Here is a 15,668-nt window from a genome sequence, read left to right as displayed (position 1 = left end):
AACCCCAAAACCTACCTGGGAAACACAGAAATTCAGTCAGGCTACGTACTCTCAATCCAGATATCCCCGGAGTGTATCCCCAAAACCTACCTGGGAGAGACAGCCGTTCATTCAGGCCATGTATGGTCAAACCTGTTTTTAATGCTGTACCCCCCAAAGCTAAGTGGTATGCACAGCAATTCAGTCAGTCTATATACGCAACATCCAGCTTTCCACATGCTGTACCCCCAAAAGCTAAGTGGGAGACAGCTGTTTATTCAGTCCATGTATGGACAAACCTGTTTTTAATGCTGTACCCCCCCAAAGCTAAGTTGGAGACACAGTAATTCAATCAGGCTATATCAGCTCAATCCAATTTTTAAGGGTCTACCCCCCAAAAGCTAAGTGTGATACACAGCAATTCAGTCACGCTATATCAGCTCAATCCAATTTTTAAGGGTCTACCCCCCCCAAAGCTAAGTGTAATACACAGCAATTCAGTCACGCTATATAAGCTCAATCCAATTTTTTGTTCAATCCAGTATTGTTTGCTCTCCATGATGTGAACTATGCCTTTATCTCTTTAAAAGCAACCCAACATGAAGTCAGCCATGTGTGCCAATGTGTTACTTGGCATGACTTCGCTGCCCCCAACTGTAAGGGTCACTCTCCATTTCCTCCATTTTCCACTCCCCTTCACACCATCCGTTCCGAAGCAATGGATGCACTGAACTTCACCCTCAAGCCTCGTGTGGGACAGTGACATGAAATGCCACTTCATCCCCCTCATCTTCCTCCAATGCCAATGGTGCGAAGATGACAGGTGTGTGCTCTGAATGTTTTCAGCCTAGCAGAGGCTACTTTTCACTTACGAAAATGGCCGCACTTTGACCAGTATTTCAGGCACAATGGTGTAGGTTTCAAAGAACCTTTGCACCAACAAGTTGAAAACGTGGGCCATGTGTGGACCGTGTTTGAGTCTGGCAAGCTCCAGATCTGCTACCAGGTTTCAGCCATTATCACATACGCAAACATGCCTGGGCCCAGGTGCCATATCATCCAGGATGGCATCCCTCACCTCGGAGGCAGTGTGCTGTCTGTCCCCCAAGCTGATGAGCTTCAGTACAGCCTGCTGACATCTCCCCATGCCAGTGTTACAGCGTTTCCAGCTAGTAGCTGGGGTCAAGGTTGCAGCGCAGGAGTAGGTTTTCAGAGAACCCCTGCCCTGAATTTTGGACTGGGAGAGGAGGTAGGCCACCCCAGTTTGCATCCTGGGCCCAGACTCCACTACATTCACCCAGCCTGTCATTAAAGAGAAGCAGCATCCCTGACCGCAGGCGCTTGTCGATGCGCCGGTGGTCAAGTGGACCTTGCAGCAAAGCGCGGAACTCTGGGCTCAACTGATGTTATGGGACACGTGCAGGCGCAAGGCGGGGACAGCACACCAAGAGAAGTAGTAACGGCTAGGTCCAGCATAGCAAGGTGCTACAGCTGCCATCTGGTGACAGAAGGCCTGAGTATCCAGAAGCATAAACGATAACCTCTCCAGGGCCAGTAGTTTTTAGATGAGGCCGTTGAAGGCTTGGGCATGTGGGTGGCTTGCGCTGTACTTCTGCCTGCAATGAAATGCCTGGGAGATGGGGAGTGGCTGTGCATGATGGTGCAGGCAAAAAGGGCATTTGGGGCAGACAGATTTGAAGGTGTCCAGGCTGGTGGTCTGGACTGCAGCACCAGCACTTTAAACAGTGGAAGAGGCCGTGTCGGCAACACCGGGCAATGATTGTCCTGCGTTTGCGCTCTCCCACTGAGCCCAGGGCTTGCCTTCCAAATGACAGCACACACAAGAGGTGGTAAGGTTGCTCTTTTCAGAGCCCCTACTCAATTTAGACTTGCAAAGTGTGCAAACCGCACTAAATTTGTCATGTAACTGACATGTAAATAATGGGTCTATCCATTGGCTGTTCATTTTGATGAAAGTCAGCCGGTCAGCACTGTCAGCTGACAGCCGGCTGTGCTTATCCATGATGATGCCACCGGCTGCGCTGAAGACACTTTCCGATAGCACACTGGCATCAGGGCAGGAAAGGACCTCCAAGGCGTATAGCGCAAGTTCCAGCCACAAGTCCAACTTGGAGACCCAATGAGTGTAGGGCGCAGAGGGATCGGAGAAGACAGGACTGGGGTCGGCCAGCAGTACCCATTGAAATCAACGGGAGACTTTTTTTTCAGGGTGGAAAATTCCACACCAAATTCCTCACCATTTTCCTCCCTGTGAATGGACCCTTAGGCTTTTGGAAGGCAGAATTCAGGTGCCATGATGTAGTTGCAAAGCCAATTGTAGAAAACTTAGCCCATTTGATGATTGGTAGGTGCTACAGGCTTGCTGTTCAATAAAAAAAATAAAATAAATAAAGCCATCAAAATTATCCCCTTATATCAGCAGATTTGTGGTTTTTTTTGTTGTTGTTTTTATTCCAACACTGTGGCACCAACAGTGTGAAGGGCCAGGCAGCAGGACAAGTCTGGCTGAGTGGTAGCAGCAGTGGTAGCTGTAACAACATGTATGGCATGGCATAATATGATTGACTAGGCTGCAAGACATGTCTGGTCTATGCAGCTAGTTAACTGGGGTGGACAGGGAGTGGGCAGAGGCTACCTGGGTACACATACTTCTGGCAGTTGCAGTGGTCTCTCTAAAAGCTGCAGTAAGCTTGGTATACAGAGCTCCGCAGTGCTGTCCTGGGGAGCCCCCTGAACCCAGTACAGATGGTGGGTGACAGAAGGATACTGTCCGTGGTGAGCTCCATGCTGGAGAATAACTCCCATCACATTCATGTGACCGTGATAGCACTGGGCAGTACTGTCAGTGACCGACTGTTTCACCCTAAGTGTGAAAAGGAGCATTATCAGAGGTCCTTCCTCCTAACAGAGGTCAGGCTGTATAATCAACACCAGGCTGAGCGGAGATCACTACGCACAGAGAACTAAATGATCCTGAGTCTCTATTTTCTTCCTAGTTGCTATGACTCCTAGTATCCTTTTCTATCTGCTATGAACTTATATGTGTTCTTTGTTGAACTATATTACGGTATTATCCATGCAGCTGTAACACACTGAATTTCCCATGGTGGCACTATTAAAGAATTATCTTATCTTACACAGCTTGCCCTGATAATATTCCAATTTTTCTTCCCTTTTTCCCTTTTGTCTTAATTGTGAGGGTCTAAGAGCAATCATCCCTCTGCTTGATGCTAGTAATATGCATGCTGATGTATAAGCACCAGAGCATACAGCCGGCAAAGCTTTCCAAGCATGTGCGCAGACCCAGGGGCCCATCATGGTCATTGTTCGTGGCCCGTGTAGTCATCATCATCATCTTGGAAGAGATAAGAGTCAGTTGACTCAAGATCCCATCACTTTAGGATACAATATCCTCCTGTGACTGTCTGAGATGAGTGAGCTTAGTTAGCAAAAACAGGCCTCTGATAGACAACTTTCTTGCATGGTACAAAAAGAAGAGCTGTTGTCTTACGTAGCAAATTCATCTTCATGCATGACAATGCATCATGCAGAAAGAATATGCTCATAGTAGCCATTGCTCAGAGGTAAAAGGAGAGAAACTGATGGTGTGGCCACCATCCTCCCCTGACCTAAATCCTATTGAGAACCTTTGGCGTATCCTCAAGCAAAAGATCTATAAGGATAGGAGGAAATTCACATCAAAATAGCAGCACTGGGAGGCTAATCTGATATCCTGCAAAGAAATTAAAATCAAATAAATGCAATAATTCTGAAGGTGACATCAAAGAAGGGGTCCTATGCCATTCCTATGTTAACATGTAACTTGGCCCTTAATGCTGCAAATTCAACAAATGACCATTTTCAATTCTTTACAATATATAAAATCTTTAGAAACTCTTTTATGCATAATAATTTGGAACAGTGGATTTAGATTTTAATTTGTGAAATGTTATCATTGTGAGGTTTGTCCAAGAAAATTTGATTTACACGCTAACGGTTTTACTGACTGTCATTTACATTGAGCATTTAGAAAAACAGAGAGAAATATGATTTGCATAATAGTTTGGAATGTGGTGTATAGTGTATATGACATCAGCACTGTATGGTGTCCACCTACTATTGTCTGTTAAGTCTTAGATGCTGTTAGGTGGTGCTAGAACATCACACAGTGACTCCCAAACATGTGTCTCTGTATTTCATGCTCATACATGTGATAGCAAATATTTTAGTCTTTGGATGTGATGCTGAGCAAGGGCACTCAACTTCTTTGGTTGACCATGACGAGGCCTGTTCAGAGTGGAACCGTTTTGTTTTGCTTTTCCCGGGATGTGCCCCAGGGCTGGAGATATCATGCCATTAGTTTTGGTATTGATATCTCCCCACTGTCAGAAAGGCGTTCCTGATAGCTCAGTGTCGTCGCTGGGCTGTAAGAAATGCCTCCCCCACCTGTACTCTAACATAGCCTTGTACTGTCAGAATTGATGCTGAGCTGTGAGGAACACCCCCACTCCCTCCTCCCTTTCCAGTACAGCAATTTTAACTGCTATTTCAACCACTATTCCAAAATGACGCCGCATGAGTGGTAGTCTCAATACAGGGCTCCAAGCTGAGAGGAACCTTTATCTTTCCTTTTTCACTCTTTTTGTTTGTATCTTCAAGAATCCACTACTCAAGCAAACTAGCACTATGAAATAGCAACTATAATCGTAAGGAAGAACCTGCAGACTATTTTCTTTGTGTCTATTGTTTAAGCTTGGAAGATACCTGCTCGGCTGGAAATTCCTGTGTACATGTGCCTTACCATCCCCCCACGAGCTAAGGAAAGCATGGACAACATGAGGCAGACAAAGCATGAAGGAGAAACCTGCATGGAATTGTGGACTTCTTCTTTCAACGAAATGTTTTTGGCGTGTATTGCTGATGCGTGAAAGATGCCTACAGTCCGCGAACTGGTATTTCTCTCTTTTACTGTGGACATGTGGGACTCTGTTACAGCCTAGGAACCTACTATTGAGCAGCACCCTGTCTACCTGGATGGCTTCAGAATTCTTTGGGCGGATAGAACAAGTGACAGTGGTAAGAAGAAAGGAGGAGGGCTTGCGATGAAGGATGGAGTACTTTTTGGGACATTTTTGTGGCTAAGGAATAATAGTGCTGATACAAGATATCGAACTATCAACTGTGAGCATGATATCTCACTACCCACCAAAGGAACTACCACATGTTATTGTGATACCTGCATATGTCCCTCTCCTCTGCAAAAAACTGTTTCTGTCTGTTATGGCTATATGCTGTGACCCCCCCCCCCTTGTGTCCTCCAACCGCAGTCAGGCTGTATTATCAACATCACTTCACACAGAGAACTAAATTATCCTGCAGTTTGTCTTTTGTTTCTTTCTTTTTAGTTGCTATGACTCCAGCACCGCACCTCTAATGAGGTGAGGTGACCGCTGTGGAGGGGGCGGCAGCAAGGGCGTTCTTTTTTTTATTTTTTTTTCTCTGAACCAGCGCAGGAGAGTGGCGCCTATGCTGAGACGCAAACATCTTACTGCAGGAAGAAGAGGTGGTGGCAGCGGGAGCACCGCAAGGTTGGTAAGTAAAATAACTTTTTATGTTTGTTTTATAATAGGCCACTACCTGCTGAAGTATCCCCAGCAGGTAGGGGCCTATTTACCAACCTACCCGTACCTGTTCACTGCCGCCCCCGCTTCCGCTTGTACTATAGGCCGCGGTGGGTGGTAGTGAATAAGCCCAGACCACGATCCAACTACCGCTAGCACAGGCTTTGGGCCTGTATGGCAACAGGCTGTTACTGCTACCACAGGCTTTGAGCCTAAATGGTAATATCCCAGACCACGTGACACATTACCATACAGGCCCGAAGCTTGCTAGGATTAACATCGGATCCCGGAGAGGTAAGTAACAGTGTTTATTATGTTCCCTCACCTCCCCTGGGGCTCCGATTATTATACTCAGGGGTCTGAAAACTGTGGGGCATAATAGAGCTTGAAGGGTCCATTGTGGCTCCTGTAACCTCTATTATGCCCCACAGCGGCCCCCATGCAACCTCTATTATGCCCCACAGTCTATTGTGCCACTGTGGGGAATACTATAGGCTGCAGGGGGCCACTTTGGGATATATATATATATATATATATATATATATATATATATATATATATACAGTCCTATGAAAAAGTTTGGGCACCCCTATTAATCTTAATCATTTTTAGTTCTAAATATTTTGGTGTTTGCAGCAGCCATTTCAGTTTGATATATCTAATAACTGATGGACAGAAAATGTGCAATATGCATTAACCCCTTAAGGACCCGGCCATTTTTTGGTTTTGCATTTTCGTTTTTCCCTCCTCACATTTCAAGAGCCATAACTTTTTCATTTTTCAGTTCACAGAGTCACATGATGGCTTATTGTTTGCGGGACAAATTGTACTTTGTAATGGCACCATTCAATATGCTGTGCAATGTACTGGGAAGCTGGAAAAAAATTCAGAATGAGGCGCAATTGGAGAAAAAATGCATTTGCGCCATTTTCTTATGGGTTTAATTTTTACAGCGTTCACTGTTTGGTACAAATGACATGTTACCTGTGTTCTACGTGTCAGTACGAACGCGGTGATACCAAATTTATATAGTATTTGAAATGTTTTGATACTTTTAAAAAAATGATAAACTTTGCAAAATAGAAAAAAAAATTTGTGTCATCATGTTCTAACACCTGTAACTTTTTCATATTTCCATGTATGGAGCTGGTTGTGGTGTCTTTTTATGCGGGACAAGATGACGTTTCTATTGATACCATTTGGGGAAAGATCTGATGGTTTGATCACTTTTTATTCAATTTTTTATAGGAGGCAAAGTGTTGAAAAAAACGCTTTTTGGCGGTTTTTATTTTTTTTGCCGCTACGCCGTTCGCAGTACGGGATAAATGTTTTAATATTCTAATAGTTCGGGCATTTTGGAGCGCGGGGATACCTAATATGTTTATGTTTAATGTTCTTTAATTACTTTTATAGCTAATCTAGGGAAAGGGGGGTGATTTGAACTTTTATATATTTTTTATTTTTTTAATACTTTTAAAAACTTTTTTTTTTCTTCTGTTACATTTATGATCAGACCCCTTAGGTACCTTGAAACCTAGGGGGTCTGATCGCTCATACTATTCACTGCAATACTACAGTACTGCAGTGAATAGCAGAATCGCAGCACTTCTATTAGACAATGCCTCTGACATCGTCTAATAGATCTCGGGCAGAGACAAGCCTGGAAGCCTTCAATAGGCTTCCGGCTGTCATAGCAACCGATCACCGCCCTCATGTGACGTTCAGGAGGGCGGCGATCGGCGAAACATGGCGGCGCCCATGCCGCCGGCGCCGTTTACACACTGCGGTCACGTTTGACTGCAGTGTGTAAAGGGTTAACAGCAGCGATCGGCTCGGGCACCGACCGCTGCTGTTATTGGCAGGTCCTGGCTGTATGATACAGCCAGCATCTGCCGTGTATGGAGCGAGCTCAGCGTGTGAGCTCGCTCCATACATCCCCATGCGACCCATGACGTACAGTTACGTCAAGGGTCGCTAAGGGGTTAAACCAAAATTTGACCGGTGCAAAAGTATGGGCACCTCAACAGAAAAGTGACATTAATATTTAGTACATCCTCCTTTTGCAAAGATAACAGCCTCTAGTCGCTTCCTGTAGCTTTTAATCAGTTCCTGGATCCTGGATAAAGGTATTTTGGACAAACAATTCAAGTTCAGTTAAGTTAGATGGTCGCCGAGCATGGACAGCCCGCTTCAAATGATCCCACAGATGTTCAATGATATTCAGGTCTGGGGACTGGGATGGCCATTCCAGAACATTGTCATTGTTCCTCTGCATGAATGCCTGAGTCGATTTGAAGCGGTGTTTTGGATCATTGTCTTGCTGAAATATCCATCCCCGGCGTAACTTCAACTTCGTCACTGATTCTTGAACATTATTCTCAAGAATCTGCTGATACTGAGTGGAATCCATGCGACCCTCAACTTTAACAAGATTCCCGGTGCCGGCATTGGCTACACAGCCCCAAAGCATGATGGAACCTCCACCAAATTTTACAGTGGGTAGCAAGTGTTTTTCTTGGAATGCTGTTTCTTTTTGGACGCCATGCATAACGCCTTTTTTTATAACCAAACAACTCAATCTTTGTTTCCAAAATGAAGCTGCCTTGTCCAAATGTGCTTTTGCATACCTCAGGCAACTCTATTTGTGGCGTACGTGCAGAAACGGCTTCTTTCTCATCACTCTCCCATACAGCTTCTCCTTGTGCAAAGTGCGCTGTATTGTTACTGATGCACAGTGACACCATCTGCAGCAAGATGATGCTGCAGCTCTTTGGAGGTGGTCTGTGGATTGTCCTTGACTGTTCTCACCATTCTTCTTCTCTGCCTTTCTGATATTTTTCTTGGCCTGCCACTTCTGGGCTTAACAAGAACTGTCCCTGTGGTCTTCCATTTCCTTACTATGTTCCTCACAGTGGAAACTGACAGGTTAAATCTCTGAGACAACGTTTTGTATCCTTCCCCTGAACAACTATGTTGAACAATCTTTGTTTTCAGATCATTTGAGAGCGGGCTGTCCATGTTCGGCGACCATCAAACTTAACTGAACTTGAATTGTTTTGTAGAAAGAAATGGTCCAAAATACCTTTATCCAGGATCCAGGAACTGATTAAAAGCTACAGGAAGCGACTAGAGGCTGTTATCTTTGCAAAAGGAGGATGTACTAGATATTAATGTCACTTTTCTGTTGAGGTGCCCATATTTTTGCACCGGTCAAATTTTGGTTTAATGCATATTGCGCATTTTCTGTTAGTACAATAAACCTCATTTCAATCCTGAAATATTACTGTGTCCATCAGTTATTAGATATATCAAACTGAAATGGCTGTTGCAAACATCAAAATATTTAGAACTAAAAATGATTAAGATTAATAGGGGTGCCCAAACTTTTTCATAGGACTGTATATGGGTTATGTGGAGAGCTGAGGAGTCAAAGATGTCTGTGTTTCAAACTTTACAGAGTAAAGTTACAGCTGGAAGAAGTGGTCATGGCGTTCCAGAGGGAAGTGACAGGAAATGTTGGAAGACGTCTCCTGTGAGTATTACTGCATTGTATTTATTGTAATATTACCGCTAGTATCCCCAACCCCCTCGCTGTCTGAGGCGGACGATCATACGATGAACAACAACCCCCCCCCCCCTGCGCAGACTCAATACCGGGGAGAGGGGGGCGTCTTTTGATCGTCCGCCTCAGGCAGCAGAGAGGCAAGGTTCACCACTGTATGACTCCTAGTATCTCTCTATCTGCCATGAGCTTGTATGTGTTCCTCTCTTGCTATATACTACTGTACTATCCATGATGCTGTATCACACTGAATTTCCCCATTGTGGGACTATTGAAGGATTATCTTAACTTTTCACTACCAGCTTCGCATTCATTTCTGTACACTAAGTTAATGCAACACTCTAGGGATGAAAAAAAGCTCACTATGCCACTTGATAAATTCCTTGAGGGGTATAGTTTACAAAATGGGTTCAGGGCAACTTCAGGGCCCTACAAACTAACGGCACCGATATCTCCAGCACTGAGGCACATACTGTACCGGGAAACCGACAGTGCCCTGAATATACCACCCTATCGGCTTTCTAGCAGTATGTGAACTAGTCTCCTGACTAGGCTTGTACCAGGAAAAGCGGCTGATGTACAGACCATATTTAACAGTCTGGCTTGGCCTGTGTGCATGGGACCTCTGGTGGCCAAGTACTATGTAGCTGGAGGTGGAGGTCAAGGTAATCCAGTTTGATGTGCTAAAATGTATACCTATTGGATTTTTGGATATGTATGAACACTGCTATTTTAAAAGAAAAGTGCATTTTTATTTGCAAAACACTAAACTATACTTTTTTGAAAAGTAAGTTAGACATCTTACCGTATACAAGGATGATTCCATATATCGTACTTCTTTTGTGGTCTTTAAGAACACAGGAAAGAGATCAGATCTTGTCCAGGAAACTGTTATGTTATTGCCTTCTCTAGTCATGGTGATTTTATTGTGGTCAGGAGGATCCAGTTTTACTAATGGATTAATAACAAATAATGAACAATTTTTCAAAATAGCAGAAGACTGGCAAGATATTAGCATTAATCTGTGTAGACCAAGATTTCCAGATCCTCTGAAGACTACACTAAAACATGACTTAATAGCAGGGCTGATTTTAGACAAAATGTGGCCATAGGCAAAATTAAAAGCAGGGCCCCAAATCCTGACATACATCGACTTCAGTCATTTCAGGAGTCAGAGCTGCACTTCCAGTGGCATTGATATAGCCTTGAAACATCAGGAAAACAAGAAACAAAACAAAAATCTTTTAAATATACATATATATATATATATATATATATATATATATATATATGCCGTTATATATAATGAAGGGGGGTGGAATGGCAGGTCCCACTACCAACCTAACTGCCATTCCTAAAAATCCAGCCCAATACTGAGCATTTACCAAAAATGCTCAGCAGACGAAAGTTGTCTGCTGAGAACAAACATTCCTTCTGGAGTTTTCTCATCTCACCCACCTTAATAGTCTGGGTGAAATGTACACCCCTCCATTACCTGACCAGCCATCGGCTTACAGTTGTTATTTTTAATTGCCTCCTTTAGGCCTCCTATACTAGTGCTTCATGGCTGGCAAGCCCCAAAGGTTTTGGGTTTGGGCCAAGTCTGAAACTTCTACAAAATATGGTTAGAATCTAAGTCTAACATATCACTCTGTGCAATGCATTCTGGTAGTGGTAAGCTCTCACACTATCTCCAGCTCCAGCTCACTCCTCCCCTCTTTCCTTCTCTAACACCTCCTCCCTGTCTCTCTACCTATTCCTCCCACTGCTAGCCTGTTCTAACTCACTCAGCCCACCCCAGTATCCTATTATACTTTGCCTGTCTTCTTCCGGTCTTCCTTCTGCAAGGAATGCGCAGCACTGTGCTATAGCCTTCAATAATTCTCTATTGTATAGATTCCCAGCTTGCACAATAGAGATGTATTGTCGGCTTCAGCGCTAAGCCAGGATACTGGCTCTATTGCACATGTGCGTGCTGACATCATCGAAGGAGGAGGAGCCATTCGCCGTGGAAGGAAACCTAGACAGGAAAAAGATGGGTAATTATGATGGTGTGGATGGGGGGGAGTAGTAGTGATGATTCGTTTCCAGGAATAGGGAAATGGATTGTCACCAGATGTCAGCCAGAAAATGTCCCTGGGGCGGTCACAAAAAAACATAAAAAAAATACATTTTTGATTAATTATGTAATTTAGAAAGGAGGGGAAAGGTATTTAGTGTAGAGTTTTATAGTTATCCCTATTAACTATTGCTTTTGGGGGAGGACGCAGATGAGTTGAATACACTGGCACTGTCACAACTCAGCTGCTGCTTCACCGCTGTGCTCCGGCTCCTGGAGAGGTAGACATCACTCACATTGCACCTACAACTCTGTGAGACTGCAGACAGAGCGGCAGGGGAGTGAGGAAAGGTGAGTATCACTGTTTTTTATGTTAATCCTTGAGGGCAAATTGAGGGGGCCCATAAAACTAGGGGCAGAGATGGGGGAGGGCATATGAAACTGGGGCCAGAGATGGAGGGGGGACATGAAAATGGGGCCAGAGATGGAGGGGGGACATGAAAATGGGGCCAGAGATGGAGGGGGAGATGAAACTGGGGACAGAAAGAGGGGGAGATGAAACTGGGGGAAGATGAACGTGGGATATGGAATGGGGGGAGAGATGGAGGGGGACATGAAACTGTGGGCAGAGATGTTGGGAGGACATGAAGCTGGGCATAGATGAAGGGGGGCACTTAAACTGGAGGCATATTAAGGGAGACATTAAACTGGAGACAACTGGAGGGGGACATTAAACCGTGAGAGTAGCTGGAGGGGGACTTGTCTGCCTCTAGTTGCCCCCAGTTTAATGTTACTCTCCAGCTAGCCCTATGGTTCAATGTCCCCTTCTAGTTGCCCCCCAGTTTACTGTAACCCACCAGCTACCCCTATGGTTTAATGTCCCCTTCCAGCTGCCCCAGTTTAATGTTTCCCTCTAGTTGCCCCCAGTTTAATGTCCCACTTCAGCTGCCATTAATTTATTGTCCTCCTCCAACTATTCCCACTGTTTAATGTCTCCCGCTAGTTTCCAGCACTTTAAACTGGGGCACCAGGAGGGGGATTTAATACTGTGGGGAAGTTGGAAGGGAACATTATATTGTGGGGACATATAATATATGGGTGACTGTAGGAGGATTATACTGTGTGGGGGCACATAAAAAATGAATGAGAATGAGTGGAATTAACGTTAAAGGGGGAGGAGCTAAATTGTATCCCTCTTTCTGTTTTTTCAAAAGTTGGGAGGTATGGCTATAGCATATTGCTATATCCCTGTATAATTCATGTGTTTTATTGTTTATTATTGAGTACATTGATACATCTTTTAGATTCCTATTCAGTATTAATGTGTTAAATGTGAACAGAAGTAACAGCACACATCACCCCCACAGATATGACTAATCCTTGTATTTTCACATTCAGCTTGAATACGCTGAGTTATATTTTCACTTTCAACTGTCATGCAGAAATTTCAGAAGAAATCATCAAAGTCAGCAAATTCCTTGTCTAACAACTATACATTCTTACTGTTAATGAGGTTTCTGTCTAAATGATCAATACAAAAAAAACTTGAGTCCAAGCTTGCCTTCCAGTAATAAAACCTTTAGGACAGAAATCTCAATAAACTGAATAAATAAATAATCTTTCAGACCAACCTTACAGTCTATTAGCAATATTGTGAATAATAGAGATGAGCTTACAGACGAGGCTTACGGACCTCCGCGCCATTTGTCTGTTCGCACTGTTTTTGCCTTGTTTCTTTATATCTAAAAATCTTTAATACACTTTGATTAACATAAATAGAGATGAGCGAACCAATTCATAACAAAGTGGTTTTGATTAAAATTTTTGCAATTCTTCTCAGGCAAACAAAAATGGCCACTGTGATATGTATTGTGTATATGGCTCTATGACATAGCCTGGCTTCTGGCAGCAATGTGCAGCCTCAGCTAATAATGCGTGGTAGGAAGCTCAGTGGTTAGCAATGTAGCCTTGCAAGGAGTGAGTTCTCCCCATGTTTGCGTGGGTTTTCTCCAGGTATTCCGATTTCTTCCTACACTCCAAAGACCTACTGATAAGGAATTCAGATTGTGATTTATATAGGCACTTGCTCCCAAGGATAATCTAGGTTCTTTTTGACTCCAAAGTGTTGTTTGTTTGTTTGTTTTTTAAATAAATTCTTTATTTACAACCAATAAAAAAAAACACAAGCAAACACACACAGATATGGAACATGGGATCCAACCATTGAATCCACGGAAAACACAAACCCCACCCAAAAAAGGCCACTATAAGGCATTTCAAAAAAGACAAGTGGTAAAAGAAAAGGAAAGAAGAAAAAAAAATGGGGGGTGGGGGGTGGAGATAGAGAGGGAAGGAGGGGATTAACAGACCCCCGAGTATAATGATCGGCGGACCGGGAGAGGTAAGGGAACATAACAAACACTGTTACTTACCTCTCCACGATCCTGCCAGGCCTCCTTCCTTCTTGTCTGACGTCTCTGATGTCACATGAACCCGGCCTGCTTCCGAGGTCATGTGACGTCCGACGTCATAGAACAAGGATGGCAGCGGAGAAGACTACGCCGGAGCGGGGGACAGGTAAGAAACAGTAATTTTTCATGTTTTTATTCCCCCGGGTCTGAAAAGACCCAAGAGTAAAATAATTGTTTATGGGTGTCCACTATGGGCTTTAATACTGTGTGCAGGGGCCACTATGGGGGATAATACTGTGTGCAGGGGCCTCTATGGGGGATAATACTGTGTGCAGGGGCCACTAAGGGACATAATACTGTGTGCAGGGGCCACTAAGGGACATAATACTGTGTGCAGGGGCCACTAAGGGACATAATACTGTGTGCAGGGGCCACTAAGGGACATAATACTGTGTGCAGGAGCCACTATGGGACATAATACTGTGTGCAGGGGCCACTAATGGACATAATACCATGTGCAGGGCTTACTAAGGGACATAATAGAGTGCAGAGGAGGGGGTCGGTCGAGATCTTCGGTGTCGGTTGGGGGGGAACCATGTCAAACGTTCGCCATGGGGCCCCGCCATTCCTAGTTACGCCACTGGCTCCGGATATCCTCCACCTTGCGGATCCAATGATGAAGAGTAGGAGGGTGGGGCGACTTCCAGAGAACCGGGATACAGCCCTGGCAGCGTTTACAAAGTGTCGCAAGGATGACTTGAGGTAGGCAAGGAATGAGAAATCTGAAAGATTGAGCAGGAAGAAGTATGGTAGCAGGAAGGATGGTAACAGGCACATGTGGAAACCAGCTGAACCAGGTCTTGAGTCCATGCTTTACAATGGAAACAAAAGGAACAAAAAACTCCACAGGGTCTTCCATTCGATTTATAGTTGCTAAATTCATAGTGCTAGATTGCTTGGTTACCGGATTCTTGAAGATACAGAGAAAAAGAGTGAAAAAGAAAAGAAAAGTTTGCTCCCAGCTTGGAGCACTGCATCAAGGCAGCCAGCCTCTCAGGGGGCGGCGCCTAAAAAAGATGGGAGAAGAAGACAGGAAAAACCTGTGTAACTTAGATGGAACATGGTACCACCTGGTTAAAAGTTTATAGCCTGCCTCCTGGTACTTACAAGCCACCGAGCTCTTATGAGCAAACTCAGGATCTCGGCGCACTGCAAGCCCATAAAGGACAAGTTCAGATCTGCCTCCCACTTAGCCAAGGAGGAAGGTCTGTGGCCCGGAGGAGGGGAGACAAAGAGAAGGTAAAATTCAGAGAGAGAATGTCTGACCAGCCCAGAGCCAGAGCAGGCCCTCTCAAAGCTCCCATAAATAGATCATTTTTGGTGACTTTTTTTTATAAAGTAAATTTTTTACCAATTTACTTTCCAACTCGCAGGCATTCTGACTGTGTGTCACAGGCACACTGTAGGTATAACAACAAAATTTAAAAAAGAAACCACTGTGTTGGTATGTGCATTCAGCTTGCATATAGGGATTTTTTTTTTTTTTTTTTGGAATTCCACTTCATCACTTGTTAACCAGACACACTAACACAAATTTTTCTCCAAAATAACAAGCCAGTAGGACATATAAAACCATATAACTTATATAAAGCCATTACTTTTTGCTATATATTTTGCAAGTAGCGTTTCCCCTCCCCAAAACAGGTTAGTTTTTGGAGCTTTTTAGATGTATGTCAAAATGTGCAAAGGCAAGTTGCAGTGCAGTGTGTGGTAAAACTATAATAAATTGTTACTGGAAGTGTAACGTGCCTCTAATTCATATACGATATCGAACAGGAGAGTGACCCTATCCCTTTAGGACGTTTCCCATTAAAACCATCTTTTATTAGACAATAGTTTAAAAACAAAAAATTCCCAATGGGCGAGAACTGTGGATTTGTATAGAGCAGACTACTACAGAATTTGAGTTTTATATACTGTATATAGATATCAGAGTACAGGGGGGCTGAATAGTT

General features: G+C 43.9%; 1 protein-coding gene across 1 annotated transcript in view; it reads right to left on the bottom strand.

Moving 5' to 3' along the window:
* Positions 1-15,668, bottom strand: part of IL12RB1 (interleukin 12 receptor subunit beta 1) — a 112,597-nt gene that overhangs the window by 59,641 nt on the left and 37,288 nt on the right. The window contains exon 5 of the mRNA XM_075282265.1: positions 9,989-10,134. Coding sequence (XP_075138366.1) covers positions 9,989-10,134 — 146 coding nt within the window. The remainder of the gene's footprint in view (positions 1-9,988; positions 10,135-15,668) is intronic.

This window comes from Leptodactylus fuscus, chromosome 1 (genome assembly GCF_031893055.1).
Source record: "Leptodactylus fuscus isolate aLepFus1 chromosome 1, aLepFus1.hap2, whole genome shotgun sequence".
NCBI lineage: Eukaryota > Metazoa > Chordata > Amphibia > Anura > Leptodactylidae > Leptodactylus > Leptodactylus fuscus.
The sequence above is the reverse complement of the archived record's forward strand: the minus strand, read 5'-3'. Positions and strand labels throughout refer to the sequence as shown.